Source organism: Lithobates pipiens, unplaced genomic scaffold, assembly GCF_037356315.1.
Source record: "Lithobates pipiens isolate NorthernLeopardFrog02 unplaced genomic scaffold, aLitPip1_a1.2 Scaffold_13, whole genome shotgun sequence".
NCBI classification, from domain to species: domain Eukaryota; kingdom Metazoa; phylum Chordata; class Amphibia; order Anura; family Ranidae; genus Lithobates; species Lithobates pipiens.
In genome coordinates this window covers 482,846,549-482,873,475 of record NW_027507718.1, presented here as the reverse complement: position 1 = coordinate 482,873,475, position 26,927 = coordinate 482,846,549, and the positions used below count along the sequence as shown (strand labels likewise).

Below are 26,927 nucleotides of genomic sequence, written 5' to 3'. Positions count from 1 at the left end.
TCCGTGTGTGGTCAAGTCCGTTCATTCGAAAGTATGACGGACTGTCCGTCGGATTGTATGACGGACTAAGTAGGCCATACAATCCGCCCATGTGAACGCGGCTTTACGGTCAGATTTTGGGACAACAATCTGGCAACAGACAATCCCCTGCCAACAATCGTACCGTATGTATAAGGCTTTAGTCACATTCAACAGGATTTGGACTTGTTCTGTAATGTTGATCTTTTATAGCTTCTCCAAACTACTTCTTCAGCTGTATGAGCATTTATCGTCTCTTTTGAGGACAGTGAGGAGCACATTTTGGACAGAGAGGACAACTGATTTGCAAGTCATGAGAGAGGTCATCTACATCAAACCGGAACGGCCTTCATTGACCAGGGTTGAAGGACTTTGATCCATTTGCCTTCCACATATAATGCCATTATAACATGTCTACCCTGGCGTTTTGATAGCAATTCACACCTTTCTGTAAATGGAAAGATTAACATTTGTGAAGCCTCGCTAACACTAAGGATGGGATTATGTAACAAGGACAGCATGTTTTCTCACCTCCCATCCTTAGGACTGTAACATCTGACTTTCCATGCTAATTGATCAAGGTGTTGGTGCTACCTATGTATATATAAAGCTGGGAAATCTTACTGACAGTCATTAGAGCCCGAAAAATGCCTTTCTAGAGCTTCCACATTACAGAACAAGTCCAGCTGAATGTCACTAACTACTACTAGATACATCTGGTTGAAGGCCCCATTCACACCTGAACGTAGCGTTTTCAGGCAGAAAATCAAGCGATTTTACAGCGTTTTTTATCGCATTTCGCCACGATTTTATGCAGGGCAAAAGGTCACCAATGTAAAAAGAAGAAAAACGCCCAAATCTGCCCGATTTGAGCAACAAAAAAAGGGTCCAGAACTTGTTTGAGCTTCAGGCGTTCGGCTTCAGGCGACATGGAGTGGAGATGTGAACCATCTCCATTGAGAATAATAGATTTTTTCCCCTCCAGCATTTTGTAGCTTCAGGCTTCAAGCTACAAAACGCTCAGGTGTGAATGGGGCCTTACACTTATTGTTGTCATTCCAGCAATCTCCAGAAACTGTCTTCCCTAGGTTCTCTTAATCCTGTGCATGGTCACCTGGCCCCTATTCAGAGGAGAGCTATACTCTGGTGGACAGCTGGAGACCGCTAGGAGCAGAGCTTTCCATAAAAAAAGGAAGTGGCCTTGGCACACATGGGCAGGAAGAAGGGGACCTGGCATGGATGCGGTCTGAGAAAAGGCTGTGCGATGACCCAAAGTAAGGATCACTGAACCTTTGGCAGAGGATGCACTCAGCAGGGTGGGGCTGTGCAATAAAGGACAGCTTGTAACAAAAACACAGTTGTCCATTAGCCATTTGATGACCAGCCACAGTACATATATACTGCGACTGGGCGGCACATGCAGGCAAAACTACCTCAATTTGCCTGCTCTGACTAAGGGGGACGCACGTTTAAAAATAATAATAAATGTTAGAGGTCGACCGATATGGGTTTTTCTCTGGCCGATGCCGATGCCGATATTTAGAAATCGGGGCGGCCGATGGCCGATATATGATGCCGATTTTTGCAGCCGATTTTTGTGGCCGATTTTTTTTATTTTTCCTTCATTAAATCTAACAGTTTAGGCGGCTGTGGAGGAGGTGGGGATACAGAGAGGCGGCTGTGGAGGTGGGGGGGTACAGAGAGGCTGCTGTGGAGGTGGGGGGGTACAGAGAGGCTGCTGTGGAGGAGGGGGGGTACAGAGAGGCGACTGTGGAGGAGGGGGGGTACAGAGAGGCGACTGTGGAGGAGGGGGTACAGAGAGGCGACTGTGGAGGAGGGGGGGGTACAGAGGCGACTGTGGAGGAGGGGGGGTACAGAGAGGCGACTGTGGAGGAGGGGGGGTACAGAGAGGCGACTGTGGAGGGAGGGTACAGAGAGGCGACTGTGGAGGGGGGGTACAGAGAGGCGACTGTGGAGGAGGGGGGGTACAGAGAGGCGACTGTGGAGGAGGGGGGTACAGAGAGGCGACTGTGGAGGAGGGGGGGTACAGAGAGGCGACTGTGGAGGAGGGGGGGTACAGAGAGGCGACTGTGGAGGAGGGGGGTACAGAGAGGCGACTGTGGAGGAGGGGGGTACAGAGGCGACTGTGGAGGAGGGGGGGTACAGAGAGGCGACTGTGGAGGAGGGGGGGTACAGAGAGGCGACTGTGGAGGGGGGGTACAGAGAGGCGACTGTGGAGGGGGGGTACAGAGAGGCGACTGTGGAGGGGGGGTACAGAGAGGCGACTGTGGAGGGGGGGTACAGAGAGGCGACTGTGGAGGGGGGGTACAGAGAGGCGACTGTGGAGGGGGGTACAGAGAGGCGACTGTGGAGGGGGGTACAGAGAGGCGACTGTGGAGGGGGGGTACTGAGAGGCGACTGTGGAGGGGGGGTACAGAGAGGCGACTGTGGAGGAGGGGGGGTACAGAGAGGCGACTGTGGAGGAGGGGGGGTACAGAGAGGCGACTGTGGAGGAGGGGGGTACAGAGAGGCGACTGTGGAGGAGGGGGGTACAGAGGCGACTGTGGAGGAGGGGGGGTACAGAGAGGCGACTGTGGAGGAGGGGGGGTACAGAGAGGCGACTGTGGAGGGGGGGTACAGAGAGGCGACTGTGGAGGGGGGGTACAGAGAGGCGACTGTGGAGGGGGGGTACAGAGAGGCGACTGTGGAGGGGGGGTACAGAGAGGCGACTGTGGAGGGGGGGTACAGAGAGGCGACTGTGGAGGGGGGGTACTGAGAGGTGACTGTGGAGGGGGGGGTACAGAGAGGCGACTGTGGAGGGGGGTACAGAGAGGCGACTGTGGAGGGGGGTACAGAGAGGCGACTGTGGAGGGGGGTACTGAGAGGTGACTGTGGAGGGGGGGTACAGAGAGGCGACTGTGGAGGGGGGGTACAGAAAGGTGACTGTGGAGGGGGGGTATAGAAAGGTGACTGTGGAGGGGGGGTATAGAAAGGTGACTGTGGAGGGGGGGTACAGAAAGGTGACTGTGGAGGGGGGGTACAGAAAGGTGACTGTGGAGGGGGGGTACAGAAAGGTGACTGTGGAGGGGGGGGTACAGAAAGGTGACTGTGGAGGGGGGTACTGAGAGGTGAATGTAGAGGGGTGGTATATAGAGGTGACTGTGGAGGAGGATCATCCATTTTCTAAATGGCAGGTTTCACTTTAAAAGGATATTAATTTATACAGTAGCATACTCCATTTTTTTGACTCACCGTGCATACAAGCTGGCATCTATCTGTATGCACGTGACCCAATAGCATGCACCTAGCCCTGATGAGCTGACCAGCCAATCACAGTGAGATAGAAACAGGCTCCGCCTCCGCAGGGAAGGAAGAGGATCTTAGCTAGTGCTGGCTACGATCTCCTGCGGAGGCTTGTGATATGTTAATGATGTTCCTCTGCTACTGCCTGGGGAAGGGAGGGGCGGGGCAGTGCAGTGCCAGTGAAACTTTCTCCTTCCACCCTATAGTGGCCAGCCGCACGGGTGAAGGATGGAGGATCAATTGTACATGCTGCTGCAGCGGGGACACAGGTCTGTACTGCAGGCGGCCGGGTATAGTGTTACCCGCAAATCGGCGTGGTATGCACAATAATCGGCCGATGCCGATTTCTTAAAAACGGCCAAATATCGGCCGATATATCGGCCGACCGATATATCGGTCGACCTCTAATAAATGTATTGATTTTTTTTTTTTTTAACATATCTCCCAGTCAGTGTCCCTGATCTCCACCACACCAGTCATATGATGACGCTGTGCTTCACTAGTGACTGTATGTAAAAGAAAAATAAAATTGTTTTCAATTTCTTAATTTTCAAAAAAATTGGGACTAAAAAAAATACAACTTTAGAAAACTTGCCATGCCTCTTACTAAATGCCTCAGACTGCCTACTTTCCAAAAAGGGGTCATTTGATGGAGGAGGGGGTTATGGTGTGGGGTTGATTTTCAGAGGTTAGGCTTGGCCCCTTTCTTCCAGTAAAGGAAACTCTTGGCATCAGCATACAAGACTAGTACACAAAGTAAGGTCCATAAAGACATGGATGAGCGAGTTTTGGGGTGGAGGAACTTGGCCGGCCTGCACAGAGTCCTGACCTCTACACCATAGAACATCTTTGAGATGAATTAGAGCGGAGACAGCGAGCCAGGCCTTCTCGTCCACACCTTGTGGACAGCCTTCCCAGAAGAGTTGAAGCTGTTATAGCTGCAAAGAGTGGCCAACTCAATATTGAAACCCACGGACTAAGACATGGCTGACGTTAAAGTTCATGTGCGTGTAAAGGCAGGCGTCCCAATACTTTTGACAATATAGCGTATGTAGCAAGGCAGCACAGAAATTGGCACAATACAATATTCTAATGAGGACTGTCGTCTGCTTCTTCCTTGCACTCTGGTGGCACAGAAGATTACAGTGGTGCACTGTTCCTAGCCTCAACTGATCTCTTCTCAGCAGGATACGTCTAATGAGCTTCGGACAAAAAGTTTCTGCAAAGGGCAATCTCAGCGTTTTTTTTGTTTTACTAATGTAGCCTTGGAAGAACATTATAAGTCATCATTACAGCAGTGCCAGGTAGACAGGATATTGCTAAGGTGTGCATGCAGTGTTCCCAGCATTGCAATGGGTGTTTTTGGTGAGCACATTTTTTAAATGATTACAGCATTTTCCTTTAACCACTGGAGTACCAGCCTCTAAAACACCCTTCATTACCAGGACATTTTTCAGTTAGTGCTGTGAAACGGAAAGAGCTTTCCTCTGGTGGTATTTATTAACCACTGTTTGTTTTTTTTAAGTTATTGTAAACCCTCACATATATACCCAGTGAAGTGACTATCCTCTGGTGATACACAAACAAATCCTCCAACACAGTGGCGGCTGGTGAAGTTTTTGGATGGGGGGGCGCCAGACCCCGCCCATCATGACCCCGCCCATCATTCTGGCCCCTCCCACTTCTCATAAACCACACCCCTTATGTAATCTGAAAAAAAAATTGGCGTGGGTTCCCCCTCCGAGAGCATACCAGGCCCTTAGGTCTGGTATGGATTCCAAGGGGAACCCCCTACGCCGTTTTTTCGGAAAAACGGCGTGGGGGTCCCCCCCAGATCCACACCAGACCCTTATCCGAGCACGCTACCCGGCCGGCCAGGAAAGGGGGTGGGGACGAGCGGGCGCCCCCCCTCCTGAGCCATACCAGGCCGCGTGCCCTCAACATGGGGGGGGTGCCTTGGGGGAGGGGGGGCGGGCGGCCCCCCCACCCCAAAGCACCTTGTCCCCATGTTGATGAGGACAAGGGCCTCTTCCCGACAACCCTGGCCGTTGGTTGTTGGGGTCTGCGGGCGGGGGGCTTATCGGAATCCAGGAGCCCCCTTTAATAAGGGGGCCCCGGATACTGGCCCCCCACCCTATGGGAATGAGTATGGGGTACAATGTGTAAAATAAAAAGGTTATGGCGCTAAACCCTATCAGTGATGTGATGAGTTAACCTATCATCAAAACCTGGTGTTTATTTTTTATATAGAAAGAAAAAACTGTTGGTGGTAACGTGCATAGATTTCCTAAAATAATTTTATCCTAAAAAAATATTGTGTGTGATCAATGTGGAGTCAACATTCGTGTTCCATCATAATTAAAACCAAAGTGGGTATTGAATTATCTTATACGTATCAACCTACTATGGGTGGGTACTAAAAACATGTAAACATTCATTTAGGTATGCAAAAATGGTGGAAATATTGTTAATATTCAACAATGTGCTAGTTCAGAACAGACTGTGCAAACATGTGCAAAAAAAGATGTGCAAAAAAGCAACTAAGGATCAGAACAACCAGGGATCAGAAATAATTCAACCAAAAAATCGCATGAAGACGCAAACTGTGCAAAAAAACAACAACTAAGGATCAAAACAACCAGGGGTCTGAAATATTTTCAACCAATAATCGCATGAAGACGCATCTATGTCCAATGTAAGTCCAAAGTTAATATTTGGCTTAATAATACTGCCTCTTCAGATTATTGTTGTAATTGATGCATAAAGTCAATAGGGAATATTTGATTCACTCGTGCAAATAGTGCGGGTTTTCAATTAGAGAACTTCATCCCCGGTGCGCCACTCAGTGCTATAGTATGTAAATGCTCTCACCAGAGTTAATGCCCCTGTGGGGCTGGATGGACCTTCACAATGTAAGCCACTGTGTCGCTCTCTGGCTGCTGCTGGTGCACTGGGTGAAGCTTCGTTATTCCGTCCGTATGGTATCCAACGTTAATTATATATGAGGAAAGACATATCCATAGTGTAATACATTCTTAACCAAATCGTTCGTTTATTGGTATTAAAAACTACTCACATTTAATATTAAAAGCATATGCGTATGGAAAAACTCAGCCGTTCGTCTCAAACGAGTGCACACAGCGTGGCCACGCCCTACGCGTTTCGTCACTATGACGTCCTCTGTGTGCACTCGTTTGAGACGAACGGCTGAGTTTTTCCATACGCATATGCTTTTAATATTAAATGTGAGTAGTTTTTAATACCAATAAACGAACGATTTGGTTAAGAATGTATTACACTATGGATATGTCTTTCCTCATATATAATTAACGTTGGATACCATACGGACGGAATAACGAAGCTTCACCCAGTGCACCAGCAGCAGCCAGAGAGCGACACAGTGGCTTACATTGTGAAGGTCCATCCAGCCCCACAGGGGCATTAACTCTGGTGAGAGCATTTACATACTATAGCACTGAGTGGCGCACCGGGGATGAAGTTCTCTAATTGAAAACCCGCACTATTTGCACGAGTGAATCAAATATTCCCTATTGACTTTATGCATCAATTACAACAATAATCTGAAGAGGCAGTATTATTAAGCCAAATATTAACTTTGGACTTACATTGGACATAGATGCGTCTTCATGCGATTATTGGTTGAAAATATTTCAGACCGCTGGTTGTTTTGATCCTTAGTTGTTGTTTTTTTGCACATAGTTTGCGTCTTCATGCGATTTTTTGGTTGAATTATTTCTGATCCCTGGTTGTTCTGATCCTTAGTTGCTTTTTTGCACATCTTTTTTTGCACATGTTTGCACAGTCTGTTCTGAACTAGCACATTGTTGAATATTAACAATATTTCCACCATTTTTGCATACCTAAATGAATGTTTACATGTTTTTAGTACCCACCCATAGTAGGTTGATACGTATAAGATAATTCAATACCCACTTTGGTTTTAATTATGATGGAACACGAATGTTGACTCCACATTGATCACACACAATATTTTTTTAGGATAAAATTATTTTAGGAAATCTATGCACGTTACCACCAACAGTTTTTTTTCTTTCTATATAAAAAATAAACACCAGGTTTTGATGATAGGTTAACTCATCACATCACTGATAGGGTTTAGCGCCATAACCTTTTTATTTTACACTTTTCATTTCCCTCTCCTCCCTACTAAGGAAGTGAGGGCTTCAGGCACAGGCAGCTCTAACCCAGTATATTTTCTTTTCTCTCTTCACTTTTTTATTAATTTTATTTCACATATTTCTATCACATTGGAGATCTGATTTTTCCATAGCGCGACTTTAGTTATTCATTTATGGGGTACAATGTACCCCTACCCATTCACCTGTGAAAAAAAGTACAAAAAAAACACAACACAGGGTTAAAATATTTTATTGCACAGCTCCGGGGGTCTTCCGTCTTCGGGGGTCTTCTCGCCGGACTCCTCCGCTATCTTCTTGTAGCTCTTTTGCTAGCGGAGGAGCCCGGCTTTCTTCCTCGCCGCCGGCCTCTTCTTCCGACTTCGGGGGTCTTGTCCCCCTCTTCGGTTCTTCTGCCGGGCCACCGCGCCTTCTTATAGCTCTTTTACAGGCGGTGGCCCGGTCTTCTGTCGCCGACGCCGCCCGTTCTTCTTCTTCTCCAGGAGATGTTGACTCGACGATCTCTCCGGCCGGAATGCCAGGGACGTGCTGCGCTGCCACTTATATAGGGACAATGGGGCGGTATCACATGGGTTGATGTCACATGGCGACAGTCCCAGCATCCTCCGGGACTGTGACATCTGTGAACTGTGAACGCTAGTCGGCGTTCTGCAGTGCGCCGCAAGGCGGGTTTTTAACCCGCAAATGAAGCGCCATGGATGCAATCTTGTGATTGCATCGACGTGGCGCTTCTCATAGTGCACTGTGACCGGCGCCACAGTACACTATGTTAAATTGTTAAATGACATTTATTTTTATTTTTTTAAATGTCTTAAAGGGCCCGTTTATTTTATTTTTTTTACTTTTTTTAAACTTTTTTTTTTTTTACACCTAGGGGGAGGGGGGGGCGGCGCCTGGGCGCCCCCTATGGGCGGGCCGCCACTGCTCCAACGTACGTTGTACCTGTTTATCTGTGGTATTTTCTCTACATCCTTTCAAAGTGCATAATTCATAAAGCTTATCTGAGGTGTTAGAGATAAGGGGACAGAGAGCTGAATTAGAGAGAAGGGACACAACCCCCTTCACACAGGAATGGAGCTGAGGCTGTCAATCAGTCCTGAGGTCCCTCCGCTGTCACCCTTTTTCCTTTGGTGTCAGGAAAACTTGGTAGAAGTGATTTATACTGATAGCAGAGGAACAAAGCAGCAGACAGAAATTACATTTAAGCCGGCCATAGATGGTGTGAATCTCAGCTAGTTCAGCAGGGACCAGCCTAGATTTCGAACCATGTAGTGGTAGGTTAAATTTACCTAATTTGATTAATCAATCAACTTGGGTACAACCAGCCTGCCAGATGTTGCATGCAATTATTGCAAGCGGATGTTCAATTTTGAACATTTTAAAGAGCAGGCAAGGAGTTGCAGACCATCTTTTCTCATGATTTCTGCTAGCTCTAACAATCTCCTGATCATATTGGGTAGTAGCACCCTACTTCTGCTCTAATTAATAATGGTGGCGGCTGCATACAAGCAGAGGCGTTCAGAAAAAGTTTATTCTATCAAGTAACAATGTTCTATTTGCATACTGTTTGCAGTGTATAGCTACTAAACAGCAACATGAAATTACATATTGCTGATTTGGGGTAACATTGTCTGTTTACTACCGGTTTACGGAGTTAACTGTGTGCCTAGCAATGTGTAATAAGTGCTGTATTTATTTTCTGATCTGGCAGTTTTTTTCTCCCTGCTTTGAAAGCAGAAGAAACAGACAGATCACTGTGCACACACAGTTCTGTGTTTTTGTAAACATAGAACCCTGTCTGTGATTGGACAAAGTCAATCAGCTGATTGTAGACTAAATCATTGGCTGAAATCTGTTGCCAAAGTCGTGCTGTATCCAATAACCTCGAACCTTGGAGACAGCGATTGTACAGGTATGCTGTGCTGCTCGCCCGTAGTAAAGCTACTGTGAGCGGGTGGCAAGCAGTTAAAGAAGATCTATTATTACAATTTTTGTTTTACAGTTCTGTCCCCTATGGGGCAGATACTTTGCCTCATGTTTCTAACCCTGGTTATGAATACCAACCTGCCCCAGTCTTCTGCTGCCACGGCTGTCTCAACAACAACTTTGAATGAGACGACTGATTAATAGCTGCAGCTTGTTTTGACTGTTAGCATTCTTCTTGCTGTTGCTTGTCTCAAGAAAGTGATGTCACAGAAATCAGTTGTGCCCACAACAGGGGAAGGGAGTGCAGTAATATCACTTTGTCATATGACCGTGCTCAGGCTTAGCAATTGGCTGCTAGGCATGATCACTCTCAAAGGGGAGGAGGTCACATGCTCCTACATACCTGGAAACCCTGGCTGACAGGGAATACAGGCAAGGGGGTTGGCAAGAGTCCCTTTGCAGAGACACTGTCACTTTGCCCTGCATTTCTGGGCTGGCAAGTGTCTCTTTAAACTCTCAGAAGTAAAAGCCTAATACAAATTCAGTAGTGACATAACCACATGCAGATGGAACTGCAGCATGTGGTGGAGGATGCGGGCATCTAACAAAATATTTTAAGGTGGATGCTGAAGATACTTTGGCCAGTGCAGTGCTGTATGCAAGCGAAGGTCAGAGGCACCTGCGATACAACAGAAGGATTATTCCTTTTCTTTTTTTTGCATTAAACAGTTTTATTGAACATTATTGCAGAGATTACAATCACAGTATGCAACACGATAACAGATGACAAGTGCTTCACATCAAACGTAGCATCACAGATTAGTATATTCTTACGTAACAGCATGAAATAAGTGTTACACTATAGCGATGTACAGTTATAGACATTCTAATATTACCGACAGTGTTCCATGCCTCCTAGGTACAGGTGTCGGCTTCTTGTAGCCATTTATCCTAGACTTTATTGTATTTAGTTGGGCATCCCCTGTTTTTATATACAAGTTTTTTGTATAGGAGTGTCATATTAACTTCCCTTTTCCATTCCGCTACCCTGGGCGGGATGGGCCTCATCCACTGCCTAGCTATAACTTTCCTGGCTGAAAACAAGGTTTCTTGTAGAAATATTCTGGTAAATTTATCTAGGACTCCAGGGAATATCCCAAGGAGACGGGGTTTGGGGTCAGGTGCCAGGGGAGATCCCATGACATCGGGCAAGAAGGACACTATTTGTTTCCAGAAGTCCTGCAGTTTAGGGCAAGACCAGACAAGGTGAAAGAACATCCCCGTTTCAAGGGTACACATTGGGCACGTAACAGGTTGGTTCCTTTTGTACCTGGCAGTCCTGAGGGAGGGTAAGATATGCTTTATGTATATTTGGGACAGTCTATCCGGAAGCTTAGGGGACACCATCCTGCAAGTCTCTAGAGCCTCTTCCCACTCTTCATCTTCCATTGTTCCCACATCTCCCTCCCAACGAGACTTTAGGGCATAAGCTAGTGTCGACGAGGTAGGAACTGTGAGCATGTTGTAGATTATTCCTTTTCTTTAAATAGGTTCCCGTTTATTTATTTTATTTTTAACGCCGGAGTTCCATTAATAATGACAGAAGTCATTTCAAGAAACACCTAAGCTTCTGTGACTCCGAGACATGTTCAGCATTCTCGCTTCTGGTGCTGAGTGCTTGTGTAAGGTTTTTTTATCAGCTATTTAGAGCTTAGTGCTTGCCTAGCTTATAATAGGGCAGAATAAGCAATAGTGAGACTTTTTTTAGTCACGTACAATGCTTGTCTCTGTATTTGGCAGCACATCTCAAAAAGGTGACATTGCTGAGCTTAACAGCATATAAACTAGCAAAGGCAAAGCCGACATTAGCTGACTGCTGGATGTAATGGCTTGTGATATTAGAGCTCATTATAGCACTGTCATCGCTGTGGAGAAGATATTGATCTTTATGCTGAATAAAGCTATATGGAAATCGATGGTCCTGAATCTTCATTCCATCAAGGTGTCAGATTGTTCACCCAGAGGTGGCCTGATGTGCCCCCAATTTGGCCATCAATGAGCTGTCAAAGGTAATCAGATAATGTGGATAGTCTAAGAACTTGTCATTTCTGCAGTGCCATCTCCTGTACCGACTGTTCCTTCTAAAGCCCCCTTTTATATCCATTTCATAAGGGGAAAAATGCCCCTTACATTGGTGGTCAGGGGTAGAATGCAACCCTTAGGTCGCGTACACACGGGCGGACTGTTCGCCCAACTTTGTCCGCTGAACAGTGTTTGGGCGGACAGTCCGCTCGTGTGTGGGCTTTCAGCGGACAGTTTCAGCGGACAGTTTGACGAACAAGGTTTTTCGGAAATTCCGTAAAACTGTCCGCTGAAACCTTGTTTCAGCGAACAGTCCGCTCGTGTGTAGGCTTGTTCGTCAAACAAAGTTGCGCGCATGCTCAGAAAGGATTTTCACGCCGAAAGTTATAATGCAGTGTATAGGACGTCGTATTTTTCGTCCCGTCGTACGTGCCGTTCACATCATCGCGCACGGTTTCAGCAAACTGTTCGTTCATCGTGTGTGGCCATGTCCGTCCATGCTAATTTTGAGCGGACTGTTTGCCGAAACTGTTTGACGGACAAAGTTGGGCGAACAGTCCGCCCGTGTGTACGCGGCCTTAGTGTGGCTCAGAATGGCACTTTGAACCACTTCAGCTCTGAAAGGGTTTTCCCCCTTATAACCAGGCCATTTTGTGCTAATTATCACTGCGCTACTGGTAACTTACTAAATTACTAAATCACTAACTGGCAATTGCATGTATATTGATTTGTTTGCGTGAAAAGTATAGCGTCTACAAAGTATGGTGTGTATATATATATACTGGATTTTATTTCTCTTTTTATACTAGTAATGGTGGTGAACAGCGATCTAGTGGGACTGTGATAGTGTGGCAGGAATACTGAAACTAACTGACACTGGGTGGGAACTCTCTAACTGACATTAATACAGTGTGTGACATCACTCTGACACTAATTCTTTGATCAATGAAATATTATACACTTTCAGTGTACTAATGACACTGACTGGAAAGGGATTAATATCACAATTCATTGCAGAGACACCAATGATGAGGCACAATTCCTCCCAATGACACCAATGATGGGGCACAATTCGTTGCAGAGACACCAATGATGAGGCACAATCCCTTCAAATGACACCAATGATGAGGCACAATTCGTTGCAGAGATACCAATGATGGAGCACCATTCCTCCCACTGACACAAGCAATGGGCACAATTCCTATCACTTATACCAAAGATGGAGCATTGTTTAACCCAACTGATGCTGGGACATTTTCTACTCCCCTTGGCCAAAGTCCAGCCCCCTAAAGTCTGAAGGACAGTAAACTGGCCCTTTGTTAACAAAGTTTGGAGACCCCTGCTACAGAAGACGTTCATAGAATAAGGACAAATTACATGAGACTGCTAGAGATTATGGTTAATAAAGGCCCCTTTACAAACCAATGCTCGAATTGACTGCTGGGGCCCAAGGGCCATACTTCAGATGACGGCCGGTGGCCCTCGCCCACACGTTGCACACCAGGGCTTTAGATCAGAGGTCTCCAAACTGTGGCCCTTGTTGTTTGCTTATATATGGCCCTTTTGGCACTTTTTCATCCCGATACTAACAATAGAGCATAATTCCCCCACTGACACCAATGAAGAGACAAAATTCCTACCAATGACACAACGATGGGGCACAATTCCTCCCACTGACACGGAAAAGATGGGGCATTATCTTTTTCCAATGATGCCAGGACCTTTTCTACACTCAACGGCCACTGTCTGACCCCCTTAAAGTCTGAAGGACAATAAACTGGCCCTTTGTTTAAAAATTTTGGAGACCCCTGCTTTACAACTAGGTGAATAACGTGTAGCACGATAGTGACATCACCAAATCCCCACTCTAAATCTGATGAGCCTAATCAGTGATGCAGTGCCTTAGATGATCTTGCACTGCAGATATAAAGCTATGAGGCTCAAGATGCGAGAATGCACTGCTGTTTTTCAGGAGAAATTTAGTCACACTAAGCTGCGATTTGAAAAAATATATTCAATTATCTATTCCTAAAGCCCAGCTCCAGGAAAATAAACAACTGTCTTTCAGTGGGGCTGTGCCTGCACTAGAAGGGTTCATCGCTCATTCATGTTTAGGGTAACAATAAAAGATATACTTACCTGATCCTCCACTCCTCCCCACAACTAGACCAGTCCCAGCAGTTTCTGCACCCCACGCTCCACTAGTCTAGGGTCCTGATGCCATAAAGGCGAGAACAGGGTCCAAAGCTCTGCTCTGGACGCAAGGAGGCCACGGTATAGTCGACCACTGGGTAGTGGGGGAGTGCCACCTGCCAGGGGAAAGGAGGATCATGTAAATATAAAACTCTTTCTCCTCTCCCCTAAACAAAATGAGCAATTAACCCTTGCAGTAGAGGTGCAGATTCTATGAGAATCTTTACTTTTTTGAGTTCAGTTTCACTTCATGGTGCAAATACAGGTAAAAGTTTTTTTTATACAGTGGGGAACTATAGATGCACCAATACCATTTTTTTACAATGAGTACGAGTACCGATTATTATTATTTTTTTTTATACTCGCTGATGCCAATTACCGATACCTACCACAACTGTTTTGTTTACACTTCAGCTGCCAGCAATGGTACAAAGCATTGAAAAGTTATTTACGAATGAAATACATTTTTTTTTTTGCGCTTTTTTCAATCTGAAACATGTAAATATATGTTAGAGGTGTAAAAATATTAATGAACAAAGCACTCGTGGACATTGCTGGACAGAGGGACCTTCGGGTAAATGTTAAGGGGGCTGCTGCACACAGAAGGCTTTTTATGGTAATGCATTAAGATAAAAAAAAAACTTCTGCCTTTACAACCACTTTAAGGATGCGGTGGCCCCGCTCCTTAACAACCGATAATTGACGGCTTTTTTTTTTTTTCTACATTTTCAGCTGTGAGTGGGGGAATTCCGTTGACAGCTGAAAGAACTGAGCCTGAAAGGTATCAGGTATCGGACCATTTGCTTATGCAAATGCTTAGTATCGGCACTGATACCGGTATCGCGCAACCCTAGTTTGTACATATGCTGTCTGTGACCCTCTAGTCTGCAGAAGCTACTAGTTGCTGATAGTCCTCATCCGGTTCTCAATGCAAAAGCTGCAGTGCGATTCACAATGTCATATCTGGTGAGTTTAGAGGCCCAACTAATGGACTTTGCTTCAAAACATACGATGCCTCCTGTCCTTTCTTCGCTAGGACATATACTAAAATTGGAACGATACAGAGAAGATTAGCATGACCCCTGTGCAAGGATGACACGTAAATTCATGAATCGTTCCATATTTTTGTGTTTTTTTTTATTCTGAAAATCTTTTGAATAAAAAGTTTTGACAAAAACATAGGATGCCTCCTTATATTACAGCTTATATTATGCAGCTATTACCTTTTGTACCACCACCCCCTCCCTTTAGAATGTAAGCTCTACGAGCAGGGCCCTCCTGTACCTTTTGTATTGTACTGTAATTGTGTTGTCCCCCCTATACATTGTAAAGCGCTGCGTAAACTGTTGGCGCTATATAAATCGTGAATAATAATAATAATATTACGCCTTTAAGAGCCCTTTCACACTGACAGCACGGGGGCGTCAGTGGTAAAGCACGGGCTAAACCTAGCAGTGCTTTACCGTAGTATTTGAGGTGCTTTTTGGGAGCTAGTGGGGCGCTTTTAACCTCCGCTAGAGGCTGAATAAAGGGTTAAAAGCACCGCTGCCAATGCGATTTGGCGGCGCTGCCCATCAATCATCATGTTACCAATCTGCCCAGTGAGGAAGGATACAGTGGCAAGAGCCACTGCTCTCATGCAAATCTTGTGTTCAGGCTTAGGTAAATATTAGAGGAGGCTGGGGAGATGCTACTGCTCAGAAGGTTTTTGGGCAGGGGTGCTTTAGGAGCTGTATATACACCGATCCTAAAGTGCCTCAAAGAAGCTGCTTGCTGGACTTTTTTTGACATCCTGACAGCGCAGCGCCCCAGTGTGAAATGTCCAGATGAGGCATTTTTCAGGCGCTATTTTTAGTGCTAAAGCGCCTGAAAAATGCCTCCAGTTTGAAAGGGGTCCTAATGTGCAACAATAAATGAGGATGTTCCTTATACAGCTGTGTGAACACTTCCCCTTTAAAAGTTGGCATGGATTCTAATGCTGTGGGCATGTGCGGGCAGAGAGGAGCAGAGAAATGTTTAAAGCGGTAGTAAACCCGCTATTTTTTTTTTTTTTTAACACCTGCAAAGCAAAAGGCACCGCATACTAGCTCATTATGAAATACTTACCTTAGAACGAGGCCCCGACATCTGGCACGATCCACGCCGAGGGAGCTGACATGCTCCCTCTGCATTTCTTCCGGGTATCGCGGCTCCGGCCCTGTGAGTGGCCGGAGCCGCGATATCGTCACTCCCGCGCATGCGCGCGGGAGATTTCTTTCCGGCCGCCGGCCACTGCCGGATTTTCAGGCCGAGAATCCCCTCGTGCGCATGCGCCACTGCAGTCAGCGGCGCATACCGAGGGGAATATCTCCTAAACCATACAGGTTTAGGAGATATTTTTTTTACCTACAGGTAAGCCTTATTATAGGCTTTCCTGTAGGTAAAAGTTACAAAAAAGAGTATACAACCACTTTAATTAGAGATTTTTGGTGTTTGTTTAGTCTTGCCGCTGAGACACAGAGCGGTAACAAATCTCTACAGTGGCTCCTCTTCCCACGGTCCTTGTCACATTTCTAAACTCAGGACCAACAATGCTTTGTAAGCCTACTTCCATCATATACTACAGCTTAATTATATTATATTGCTGCCATTTTACATCCCCCTTTGATTTTAATAAAAGCTTTCATATGGTCGATAGAATGCACAATGCATACATTTGTTGTTATTTCTGCATATACCCTTATCTACCCAGTGATTTACAGGCTTTAAATGTTTCTATGCTGCTGAAAACTGCATTATTTTTAGAAGTTGATTCTGGCTGTGGGACAGAGTTAGGCCGCGTACACACGCGGGGACTCTTCGGCCAACTTTGTCCGCTGAACAGTGTTTCGGCGGACAGTCCGCCCGTGTGTGGGCTTTCAGCGGACAGTTTCAGCGAACAGTCCGCTGAACAAGGTTTTTCGGAATTTCCGAAAAACTGTCCGCTGAAACTTTGTTTCAGCGAACAGTTCCCTCGTGTGTAGGCTTGTTCGACAAACTAAGTTCCGCGCATGCTCAGAAAGGATTTACACGCCGAAAGTTATAATGCAGTGTATAGGACGTCGTATTTTTCGTCCCGTCGTACGTGCCGTTCACGTCATCGCGCACGGTTTCAGCAAACTGTTCGTTCGTCGTGTGTGGCCATGTCCGTCCATGCTAATTTTGAGCGGACTGTTTGCCGAAACTGTTTGATGGACAAAGTTGGGCGAACAGTCCCCGCGTGTGTACGCGGCCTAATACTCAAGGGGGGGGAGATTTATGGACGCATTTGCGACTGTTCGGAAGATGTTGCAGCTCCGGGTCTCGTGACGTTCTGGCACAGAGACAAATCTCATTTGCAGTGCTCTTTCCCCTGAGATTTGTCTTTTTTTTTTTTTTTTCGGTTTACAACAGTTTTGAGATGGAATTGGCACCAAATTAGCCTAAAAGTTGCAGATGCAGAGCTCCTCTGCTATTCAGCTGCTAATGTCAGCTCTTGTTAACGTAAAATTAAACTTTCTAACTTTCTGTTTTAAAAAAAATTATAATAATAAACATGTCATACTTGCCTGCTCTGTTTTCAGAGGTTTTGCACAGAGCAGCCCCGTTCCTCTTCTTCTGGGGTCCCCCTGCTGGCCCTCCTGGCTCCTCCTCTTCGGCGAGTGCCCCCATAGAAAGCCACTGTCTATGGGGGCACTCGTGCGGGCTTGCTCCTGAGCCGCCCCGTTTGCGTCAATTAACGCAGACCTGGTGGCTTGGTCCACCGCCTCCTCATCACAGCATTTGATTGACAGCAGCGGGAGGCTCCCGATATTACCGATCTTCCCAGTGAGGAGGGATACAGCGGTGAAAGCCACTGCTCTCTTGCAAATCTCGGGCTCGGCTTAGGTAAATATAAGAGGGGGCTGGGGAGATCCTACAGCTCAGAAGGTTTCTTACCCGAATGCATTAAAGTGGAAGTAAACGCCCATCTCTGACTTTTACCTATAGGTAAGCCTATAATAATGTTTACCTGTAGGAACTGTAAATATTCCCTAAATGTGCATCAGTTAGGAGATATTTACTGTACATGCAGCCGGAGACGTCACCCTTTCGCTCTGAAGGAATGGCCACCCGGGCCTGGGACTTTAAAGGCACCAAACTAAACACCATGATTATAAATCTAAAAAGCTGTTTTTTTTTTTAAATTAATATACACCATTAAAAAATGACCAAAAGAAGTTCAAAACACGTAATCAGTAGAAAGAGTACCGGTAAGAAAAAAGAAGCTCAAAACAAGTAATCAGTGTGTATTGAGAACCACCACACAGAGCAACTTTAAAGCATGAAGTATGTTTATATTATAATAATGAACTCTAACACATTTGAACTCATAGGGAGTATGAGTCTTCATCAGGGGCTAAGAAAAGTGGTGGAATCTGCAACATAAATGCATATAAATGAAACTGACCAAATACAACAATAGCCCTATTGTATATCAGACAACTCACAATTACAATTTTATATCATGGTATGAAATAGTATGAGTGCTTTTCCAAGGAGAACCTTGAGTTCTAAAGTTTGGTTTCTTAGGATTGGCTGCACGGGGTAACCCCCCTAAAGAAGAATCATGTGCTCTATGAGTTGAAATGCGTTGGGGGCTCATTATTGTAAGTTAGACATACTTTATTCATTCAAGATGCTCTGTGTAATAGTTCTTAATATACATTGATTACTTGTTTTGTGCATGTCTGTTTTTATTAGAATTACTGGACCCTTTGGTCCTTTTTTAATGGTATATATTAATAAAAAATTACTTTTTATATTTATAATCATTGTGTTTTTAGTTTGGTGCCTTTAAAGTGCCATTCCATATATTGTCGACACAGTTTATAATGATATTGCAGTGTTTCTTTTATATTAGTAATAAAAGTGATGCGTCTTCATCTGACTGCTCTTCTCCCGGCCATCTGACTGCTCCTTTCTCGGCCATCTAACTGCTCCTCTCTGTTTGCAATTGAACAGGGCTTTACAACAAAAAAATTTACTCAAGGATGCAATCAGAATGATAAATGTCTCCCAGATAACAAATCTGCTTCATCGGGAGATATGGGAGACATAGCCACAATATTACAAAATTAATATTAGCAATTATACATCAACATTTACGAGCTTAAAAATCAGCATTCAACCACCAATGTGCTGAAAATTGTTCTAGATGTATTAGTGAATAGTAGAATATGGTCATGAGTCCGCAGGGACATGTAAAGTTGAAATTGGAATGGATGTCTACTGATGTAATGATGACTAATAGCAAAAGTCTGCGTCGATATAAACATATTATTTTTCGTTAAATACGGGTACTGCTCTTTTTGACTTTCTCTGGAATTATATTCCATCCATAAAGCAGTCATTATCCTAAGGGTGCTTTGGTCTTTGGTCAGATAAGAGTGGATCTTGTCTGCTACGAAGAAGCCTTTCTGGCAGAACTTGGCAGCTGGCCACGCAAGTTGCAAAGCTGGACTCCTGCTTATCCCTATGCCATCTTGCTTTCACCTTGCTTGAACCTTCGATGTTCTTGCTGCCAGCCCAACACACTATTGGTTTAATTACTATTTGGAATAAGCAGGACTCCTGCTTATCCCTATGTCATCTTGCTGTCACCTTGCTTGAACCTTTGATGTTCTTGCTGCCAGCCCAACACACTATTGGTTTAATTACTACCGGTATTTGGAATTAGTAAGATCCACTCCCACCTGATTTACAATTCTGTCTGCTCATTACAGATTTAATGATGAGTATTGCTCTGCAGACTTTTCTGTGGCAGCAGTTTGTACTTTTCTGCAAGGTTGTCTATTGATCCTCCGGAGAAGAGTTACTTTATTTCTCATGGTGCTCCCCTCTGTTGCTCACAGGTCTGCTGCATGAAGACAGGCGATTCTACGTTTCCCTCTATGTTGCACTCCGTGGTCTGTGGGTGATGTGCATCAGAGAGTCAAAAAATGAGGCCCACCTGTAAATGCTGCTGCAGGATCCTATTCAGGTATGTGTACTGTATCTTTAACTGTTTGGTCCATTTATCCCTGCAATTTTTGAGAAATGATAAGTCCCAGCACATCCTGACAGCCATTTTGGGGGCATCAATAAATAGGCAGATCATTAGCTTCCATTTTAGCTTGGTGTGAATTTACCAGATGTCAGGAAATATAACCCAACTGTTAGAGCAGGGTTTCTCAACCATGGTTCCCCCAGAGGTTGTTCCTTGGGCAATGTGCAATTTCTGCCCCTCAAGTTCCCACTGACACCATTGTTTTTTTTTTTTTGTTTTTTTTTTATATCTGTAAGGAGGTAATTCTCCCCTATGACCACAAGTGTAAGGAGCATTCCTCCCACTGACCCTCACACTAAAGTATCATGGGTTGTAGATATAGTACATTTCAGCAGGGGTTTACCGAGACTGGTAAATTCTTTCAAGTGTTCCTCAGCGTTGAAAATGTTGAGAAAGGGTGTCTTAGAGACTGGTGGAACAATACTAACCATTATATGAACACGTGCCTGGAATCCCAGTTGGTTCCACGTTGTGACTGAGAGGAATTTTGAACTCAACTAACCTCCCTTTCACCTCACCTGAAAAAAAAAAAAAAAATCAGGAACACACTCAGCTTGGAGGGAAATCGAAAAACGCTTCATATTCCAGGACCAATAGCCTCTTCTTAATTGATCCATGTCTAGTTTTCCCTCAGGCCACGACTGAATGCTTATTATCTTTGGTACTGCTGAGGTAGTAAATACCTTCAAGATATCCTAGACTCAGATGGCCAGGTGTTGCTGTTTCCTTTTCTTTGGGTATGCTCTAATAAGCCCGTAATATACTGAACTGTGCTCAAATAAAGATCTCTTGGGCTCAAAAACAACTTGTAGCGCCCACTCTAAATGGCATACTAAATTTTTCTTGCAACAAGCGCTGCAGCTATTAACCCACTGCTAAACCCATCCATTAGAACCCACTTATATACCACAAAGCATAACTATCAATTCATAACCAAGTGAGGGTCACTTCTCCAACTATCTCCTATTGATACACTAGACATTCAGCAACAAGGATGGTTTAAAGCAGCCATTCTCAACCAGGGTTTCCTTGGATCCCCTAGAGTTGCACCAGAAGTGGCTAGGGGTTCCTTGAGCTGTGGCTAACTGACCTCCCACATGATAGGCTCTGCATAGTTCCATCTCCAAAACCACTTAGCAGAAACCGAGGCATGATGACTGTAAAGGTTCCGGCCACCACTGTAAGGGGAGCATCTTCCCACTAATCACCAATGTAAGGGACATTTTCCCAATGACCACCAATGGACTAATCTTAGCAGGGGTTCTCTAAGACCTGAAAATTATTTCAGTGGCTCCTTTGGGGTAAAAGAGTTGAGAAAGGCTGTTTTTAAAGTGTGGAAAATAATTATAAACTAGGTGTATTAAGAAATGCAAATTAAAAAAATACAAAAGGCATATCTTGTTTTTAATATACCCTGCTAATGGATCCCAACGGAAGACCTTATCAAAAACACAAAATGCACCGTTTATGGTAACCTCGAGCAAAGGATATGGATTATGCCCCCCATATTTATTTTTTGGCCACAAACATTCAGATTTATGACACGTATATTAGTGTGCAACAGGGAAATATCCCCCCATTTAGTGCTCTTGTATTGTACTCGTGAAGCACATTCCTACTCCTCTGATTTTGCTTCCACTAAACTTCAACACCTCTGTGTCTTAACAGAAAGAAATACATTATGAAAAGCTGGCAACTGCTGAATCCTCCCACTGTTCAGAATCATATATTGTAAAGCGCTGAGCAAACTGTTGGTGCTATATAAAACCTGTATAATAATAATAATACCCAAGTATTACCTAAGCATATGAGACCTACACAGATATGCTTACCAGTCAGGAATGCTCCGTCACCTAGACCTACACCCCCCCTCCCGTTGTGAAACTTGCACTTCTCCAACACAAATGATGAAAATTGTTGATACGTGCAAATATACACCATGGTACCTCACAACACAAATACAATAGGTACACTGTGACAGCTATATGAAATCATTAACCAAACTTTTACAGCCACTATGATGACATTTATTACTCAGCTTATCTTCTGCTGCTTTTCCCTATTTATTTAATTTATTTTATTCGATCTGATTATTTTACTGTTTATCTGTATATTCACCTGTCTGTTGTCAGGCTTTATAGAGTCCTGGAAGCTGCCACACCTACAGAACAGAACAAAAGCCATCATACTCGCCATGATTTTTATTGCATTTATCTCACTGCCATATTTTTTTTTCTTTAGCCAGGTACACATGGGCCGACTGTCGGGAGACATTTGCTGGTTCAAAAAAAAAAAACTGTCCGACATTTGGCCCATGTGTATATGTTGTACGAGCATGCTGGAAAACCAGCAGCCATCCGACTCCCGATCAGCACTCTCAGCCAATGGCAGAGAGTGCTGATCGGATTTTTTGGTCAGGGGGACCATCCCCCTGTCAGAACACAACAGCTCCACCGGGGCGATCGCTGTACTAATGTCAGATGGTTAATGCAGCTCTTTATCCACTCCCTGTCATATTTTTTACTGTTTACTTTATATATTGACTTTTAACGAGGAAAAAATAAAATGGGAAACAGCCGGGGAAAATAACCAACTTCTGCATACAATGCCATATTACAATGTAACTTCTGTACAAGTGGAATTCTGGGATAACCCTAACTACTTTTAAAACTGTCCCCCTCCCCCGCCTAACACTATGCTTACTAACCTCTGAAAGAAATGTGTGTATATTTACCTATTTTCAGGCCGCTCCAGTCATGTGATCCGGCTCCCCTGTCAGCCAGCGCCGCTGCAGGGGAGAGGAGGGAGCTCTGACAATGAATGGGTCATTGAAACCTATGGGTGACGTCACCACTCTAGGCTTTACCAGCCTTGTCAGAGCGTTTTCGCCTCTCCCCTGCAGCCTGGTGATGGCTTACACAGTGTAGATCCTGTGATCAAAGCAGCCCGAAAAGAGGTAAGTATACAGATCTCTCTTAGTTTAGTAAGCATAGTGTTGGGAGTGTGGGTGGGACAGTTTTAGGAGTAGTCAGGTTTATCCCAGAATTCTACTTTTATTATTATTATTATAAATCGTTTTATAGTGAAGTACAAAACATACATAAGTATGAGCACAACCACAAACATAAGGCAAAAGGAACAACATACAGTAATTCAAAGTGGCCTTAAGGATTGTAACAACTGGTAAGACTCATGTACAACTGACCAGTTAGGCCGTATCAGTTCCAAAAGCCCAAGGAATCCTGGTGAACCCACCCCACCCAGCCCCCGTCCCCCCCAGAATTCCACTTTAAGGCCATTTGCACATGGACGTAAGAATTTCCAAATTTACAGATGTTTCTATTCAGGATCTTGTTCACAATAAGATCCTGAGTAAAATGTTCAATAAAGACTTAACGGGGCGTTCCGGCCAATACATTTTTTTTTTAAAGTCAGCAGCTACAAACACTAGCTGCTGACTTTTAATAAGGACACTTACCTGTCCAACAATCCCGCAATGTCGGCCACCCTGACCCTGGTCCATCGGATTGGCTGCCGGCGCCTCCATCCTAACGAAGGGAAACAGGCAGTGGATCCTGGCGGCTTCACTGCCCGTTTCCTACTGTGCATGCACGAGTCATATGGCGCTTTGTGAATGGCCCCTTTATTTTCTGGGACACACACATGTCCCAGAAGGCAACGGGGCCACTCACCGAAGAGGAGGAAGCGCCACGGAATAGGAAGAGGCAGATTAGGAAGACTGCCTAGCAACAGCGTTTCAGGTAAGTGAAACTTTTATTTATTTATTAATGCATTTTTTTTTTTTTGGGAGCGGCCCGCCATTTTAAGTGCTTGTAAAAGAGTTTAAGGTGCATAAGCGTAAACAAACATAAAATTCTTCATTGTTACTTTTGCAACATACACACATAAATTACTGCACTTAAACATTATATTTTCTAGTTTCGTTTAAGGTTCTGTACTCATCGTTTTTTATTACTCATCTTTAAGCAGCTGTGTGTATGGTTCCATAGACTACAATGCATCTAGATCCAGATTAGTAAAAAACGCAGCATTTTTTTACTCCCATGTTGAAGAGGCCTAAGAATACAACAACCTCAAGGCTGGGTTTATCCTGCCCCACAGATCAGCTCACAACAGGCGTCCGATATGTCCCTGTTCACCATTTCAAGTCCAATTTTATCCCGAATTTTTGGCTGAATTTGGACCTGAAATGGACCAGAAGACTCACAGGACTCCTGTGCAATTTTCACCATAGCTGCAGCGGAGGTGTGTGAACTGGATCCATAGAGAGCTGGTCACAATCTCCTAAGATGGGAATTGGATACAGGGAAATACACCTTCAATTTACAAGTGTGAACCCATCCTAAAGATATACACAGTGTGGTGAGACAACCATTTCTCATTGGTGTTCTATGTATAGGGTGGATGCACACGGCCGTATCTGGCCATGTGGCATCAATTATTTCCCTACCAAAGAGCCCATATGTGCTGCTTACAGCCGCCTGTAGAAGTCAATGGCTGTAGGCTACACCTCTGGGCTCCCTGGTAGGGAAATACCCTGAAAATTACACTACATGTGCATTGACCCTACACAAGTTGTTCGCATGTATGTGAACAGGCATAAAACTCTGGATGTCAAAATTTTACAATAAATGGGCAGATACAGCCATGTGCATGAGCCATTACACATGCAATCAGAATTCAGGAAATACTGGGCAGACTTCAGAAAATTGATTCTGGTTGATTGATGGGTTACTGAAATTTGATGCCTGAGCTAGCTAAAGTTATTCATAAGTGTCAGATCAATGTAGAGACCTGTTTAGTCCCTTGTTGTTCTTAAGAATACTGTTAGTTTCTTTTTTTGCTGTGCTATGTGTCATTCATTACCTGTTATATTTCTTTATTATTAATGCTCATCATCTATATGCAACTGCATACAGTGGATATAGAAAGTCTACACACCCCTGTTAAAATGTCAGGTTTCTGTGATGTAAAAAAATGAGACAAAGATAAAACATTTCAGAACTTTTTCCACCTTTAATGTGACCTATAAACTGTATAACTCGATTGAACAACAAACCGAAATCTTTTAGGTGGAGGGAAGTACAAATAAACGAATATGGTTGCACATTCTTCAACTAATACTTTGTTGGATCGCCTTTTGATTTTATTACAGCACTCCTCAGCATGGCACATCTTGACTTGGCAATATTTGCCCACTCGTCTTTACAAAAACATTCCAAATCTGTCAGATTGCGAGGGCATCTCCTGTGTACAGCCCTCTTCAGATCACCCCACAGATTTTCAATGGGTTTCAGGTCTGGCCTCTGGCAAGGCCATTCCAAATCTTTAATCTTCTTCTGGTGAATCCATTCCTTTGCTGATTTGGATGTATGCTTTGAGTCATTGTCATGCTACAAGATGAAGTTCCTCTTCATGTTCAGCTTTTTAGCAGAAGCCTGAAGTTTTGTGCCAATATTGACTGGTATTTGGAACTGTTCATAATTCCCTCTACCTTGACTAAAGCCCCTGGTCCAGTTGAAGAAAAACTACCCCAAAACACGATGCTGCCACCACCATGCTCCACAGTGGCTTTGGTGTTCTTTTGGTGATGTGCAGTGTTGTGTTTGCACCAAATATATCTTTTGAAATTATGGCCAAAAAGTTCAACCTTGGTTTCATCAGACCATAACACATTTTCCCCACATGCTTTTGGGAAACTTCAGATGTGCTTTTGCAAAATTTAGTCAGGCTTGGGTGTTTTTCTTCATAAGAAAAGGCTTCAATCTTCTCACTCCACCCCATAGCCCAGACATTTGAAGAATATGGGAGATTGTTGTCTTATGTACCACACAGCCAGTACTTGCCAGATATTCCTAAAGCTCCTTTAATGTTGCTGTAGGCCTCTTGGCAGCCACCCTGACCAGTTTTCTTCTTGTCTTTTCATCCATTTTTAAGGGATGTTCAGTTCTTGGTAATGTCACTGTTGTGCCATAGTTTCTCCGCTTGATGATGACTGCCTTCACTGTGTTCCATGGTATATCTAATGCCTTGGAAATTCTTTACCCTTCTCCTGACTGATGCCTTTTAACAATGAGATACCTCTGATGCTTTGGAAGCTCTGCGGACCATGGCTTTTGCTGTAGGATGTTAGGAAAGACCTACTAGAACAGCTGAACTTTATTTGAGGTTAATCAGAGGCATTTTAAATGATAACCAGTGTGTGCCGACCCCTATTTAACATGCGTTTGAATGTGATTGCTTAATTTCCAAACACAGCTACATCCCCAGTTAAAGGGGGTTTGCACACTTATGCAACCACGTTATTTTATTTTTTTATTTTACCCCCCCCAAAAAAAAGATTTCCGTTTGTTTTTCAATTAAGTTGTACAGTTTATGTTTATAGGTCACATTAAAGAGGAAGTAAACTCTCCCACTCTGATGCGTCTCTTCATTTAGTCCATTATAATAAGTAATTATCAGACTATAGCCACTGTAATTCAGCCCAAATCTCATATTACTTACTGTTTAAAGAAACTTAAAAAAAACTTGTTTCCAGGGGTTAGGCAGCGCCATCTTAAGTATTGTTTTCTGAGTCCACAGTGGAGTGTATTTCCGCCCTTACATGAGCACTTCCTGTACTGTTAACCAAGCCTCCTTCTCAATCCAACGTTTCTATGGCAACCCTGCTTCCCTGTTCATAGCTGACTTGTTTTATTTCATAGTATTTACTTGTGCCGATGTCTAATGTTTCCCTTTGTCAGTCTTATCAGCTTCAGCTGATCTAAACATGGAATGGTTTAGATCAAAGCATAATTATGTGTTAGAATGCTCCAGTCAAAGTCCAGACCGAAACCCAATTGAGAATCTGGGGCAAGACTTGAAAATTGCTGTTCAGACGCTCTCCATCCAATCTGACAGAGCTTTAGCTATTTTGCAAAGAAGAATGGGCAAGTATTTCACTCTCTAGATGTGCAAAGCTGGTAGAAACATACCTATAAAGACTTGCAGCTGTAATTGTTACATTTATTGGCAGATTTAAATACACTAACAGATTGAAGCCAAACTCAAGCTTATACTTCATACAGTTACATCAAACTGTTTTTTTTTCGTTTTGGGATAAAGGTTTTTCATGAATGAAT

General features: G+C 44.2%; 1 protein-coding gene and 1 non-coding gene across 3 annotated transcripts in view; both read left to right on the top strand.

Moving 5' to 3' along the window:
• The window catches only part of ST3GAL5 (ST3 beta-galactoside alpha-2,3-sialyltransferase 5), a 168,412-nt gene that overhangs the window by 57,127 nt on the left and 84,358 nt on the right, over positions 1 to 26,927 (top strand). For both annotated transcript variants that reach the window (XM_077477962.1, XM_077477961.1), the window contains exon 2: positions 19,592 to 19,719. In XM_077477962.1, the coding sequence (XP_077334088.1) occupies positions 19,696 to 19,719 (24 nt within the window). In that variant the 5' untranslated portion in view covers positions 19,592 to 19,695. The remainder of the gene's footprint in view (positions 1 to 19,591; positions 19,720 to 26,927) is intronic.
• Positions 14,721 to 14,827, top strand: LOC143980008 (U6 spliceosomal RNA). The gene has a single exon (XR_013274161.1). It is a non-coding gene; the product is annotated as a U6 spliceosomal RNA (small nuclear RNA).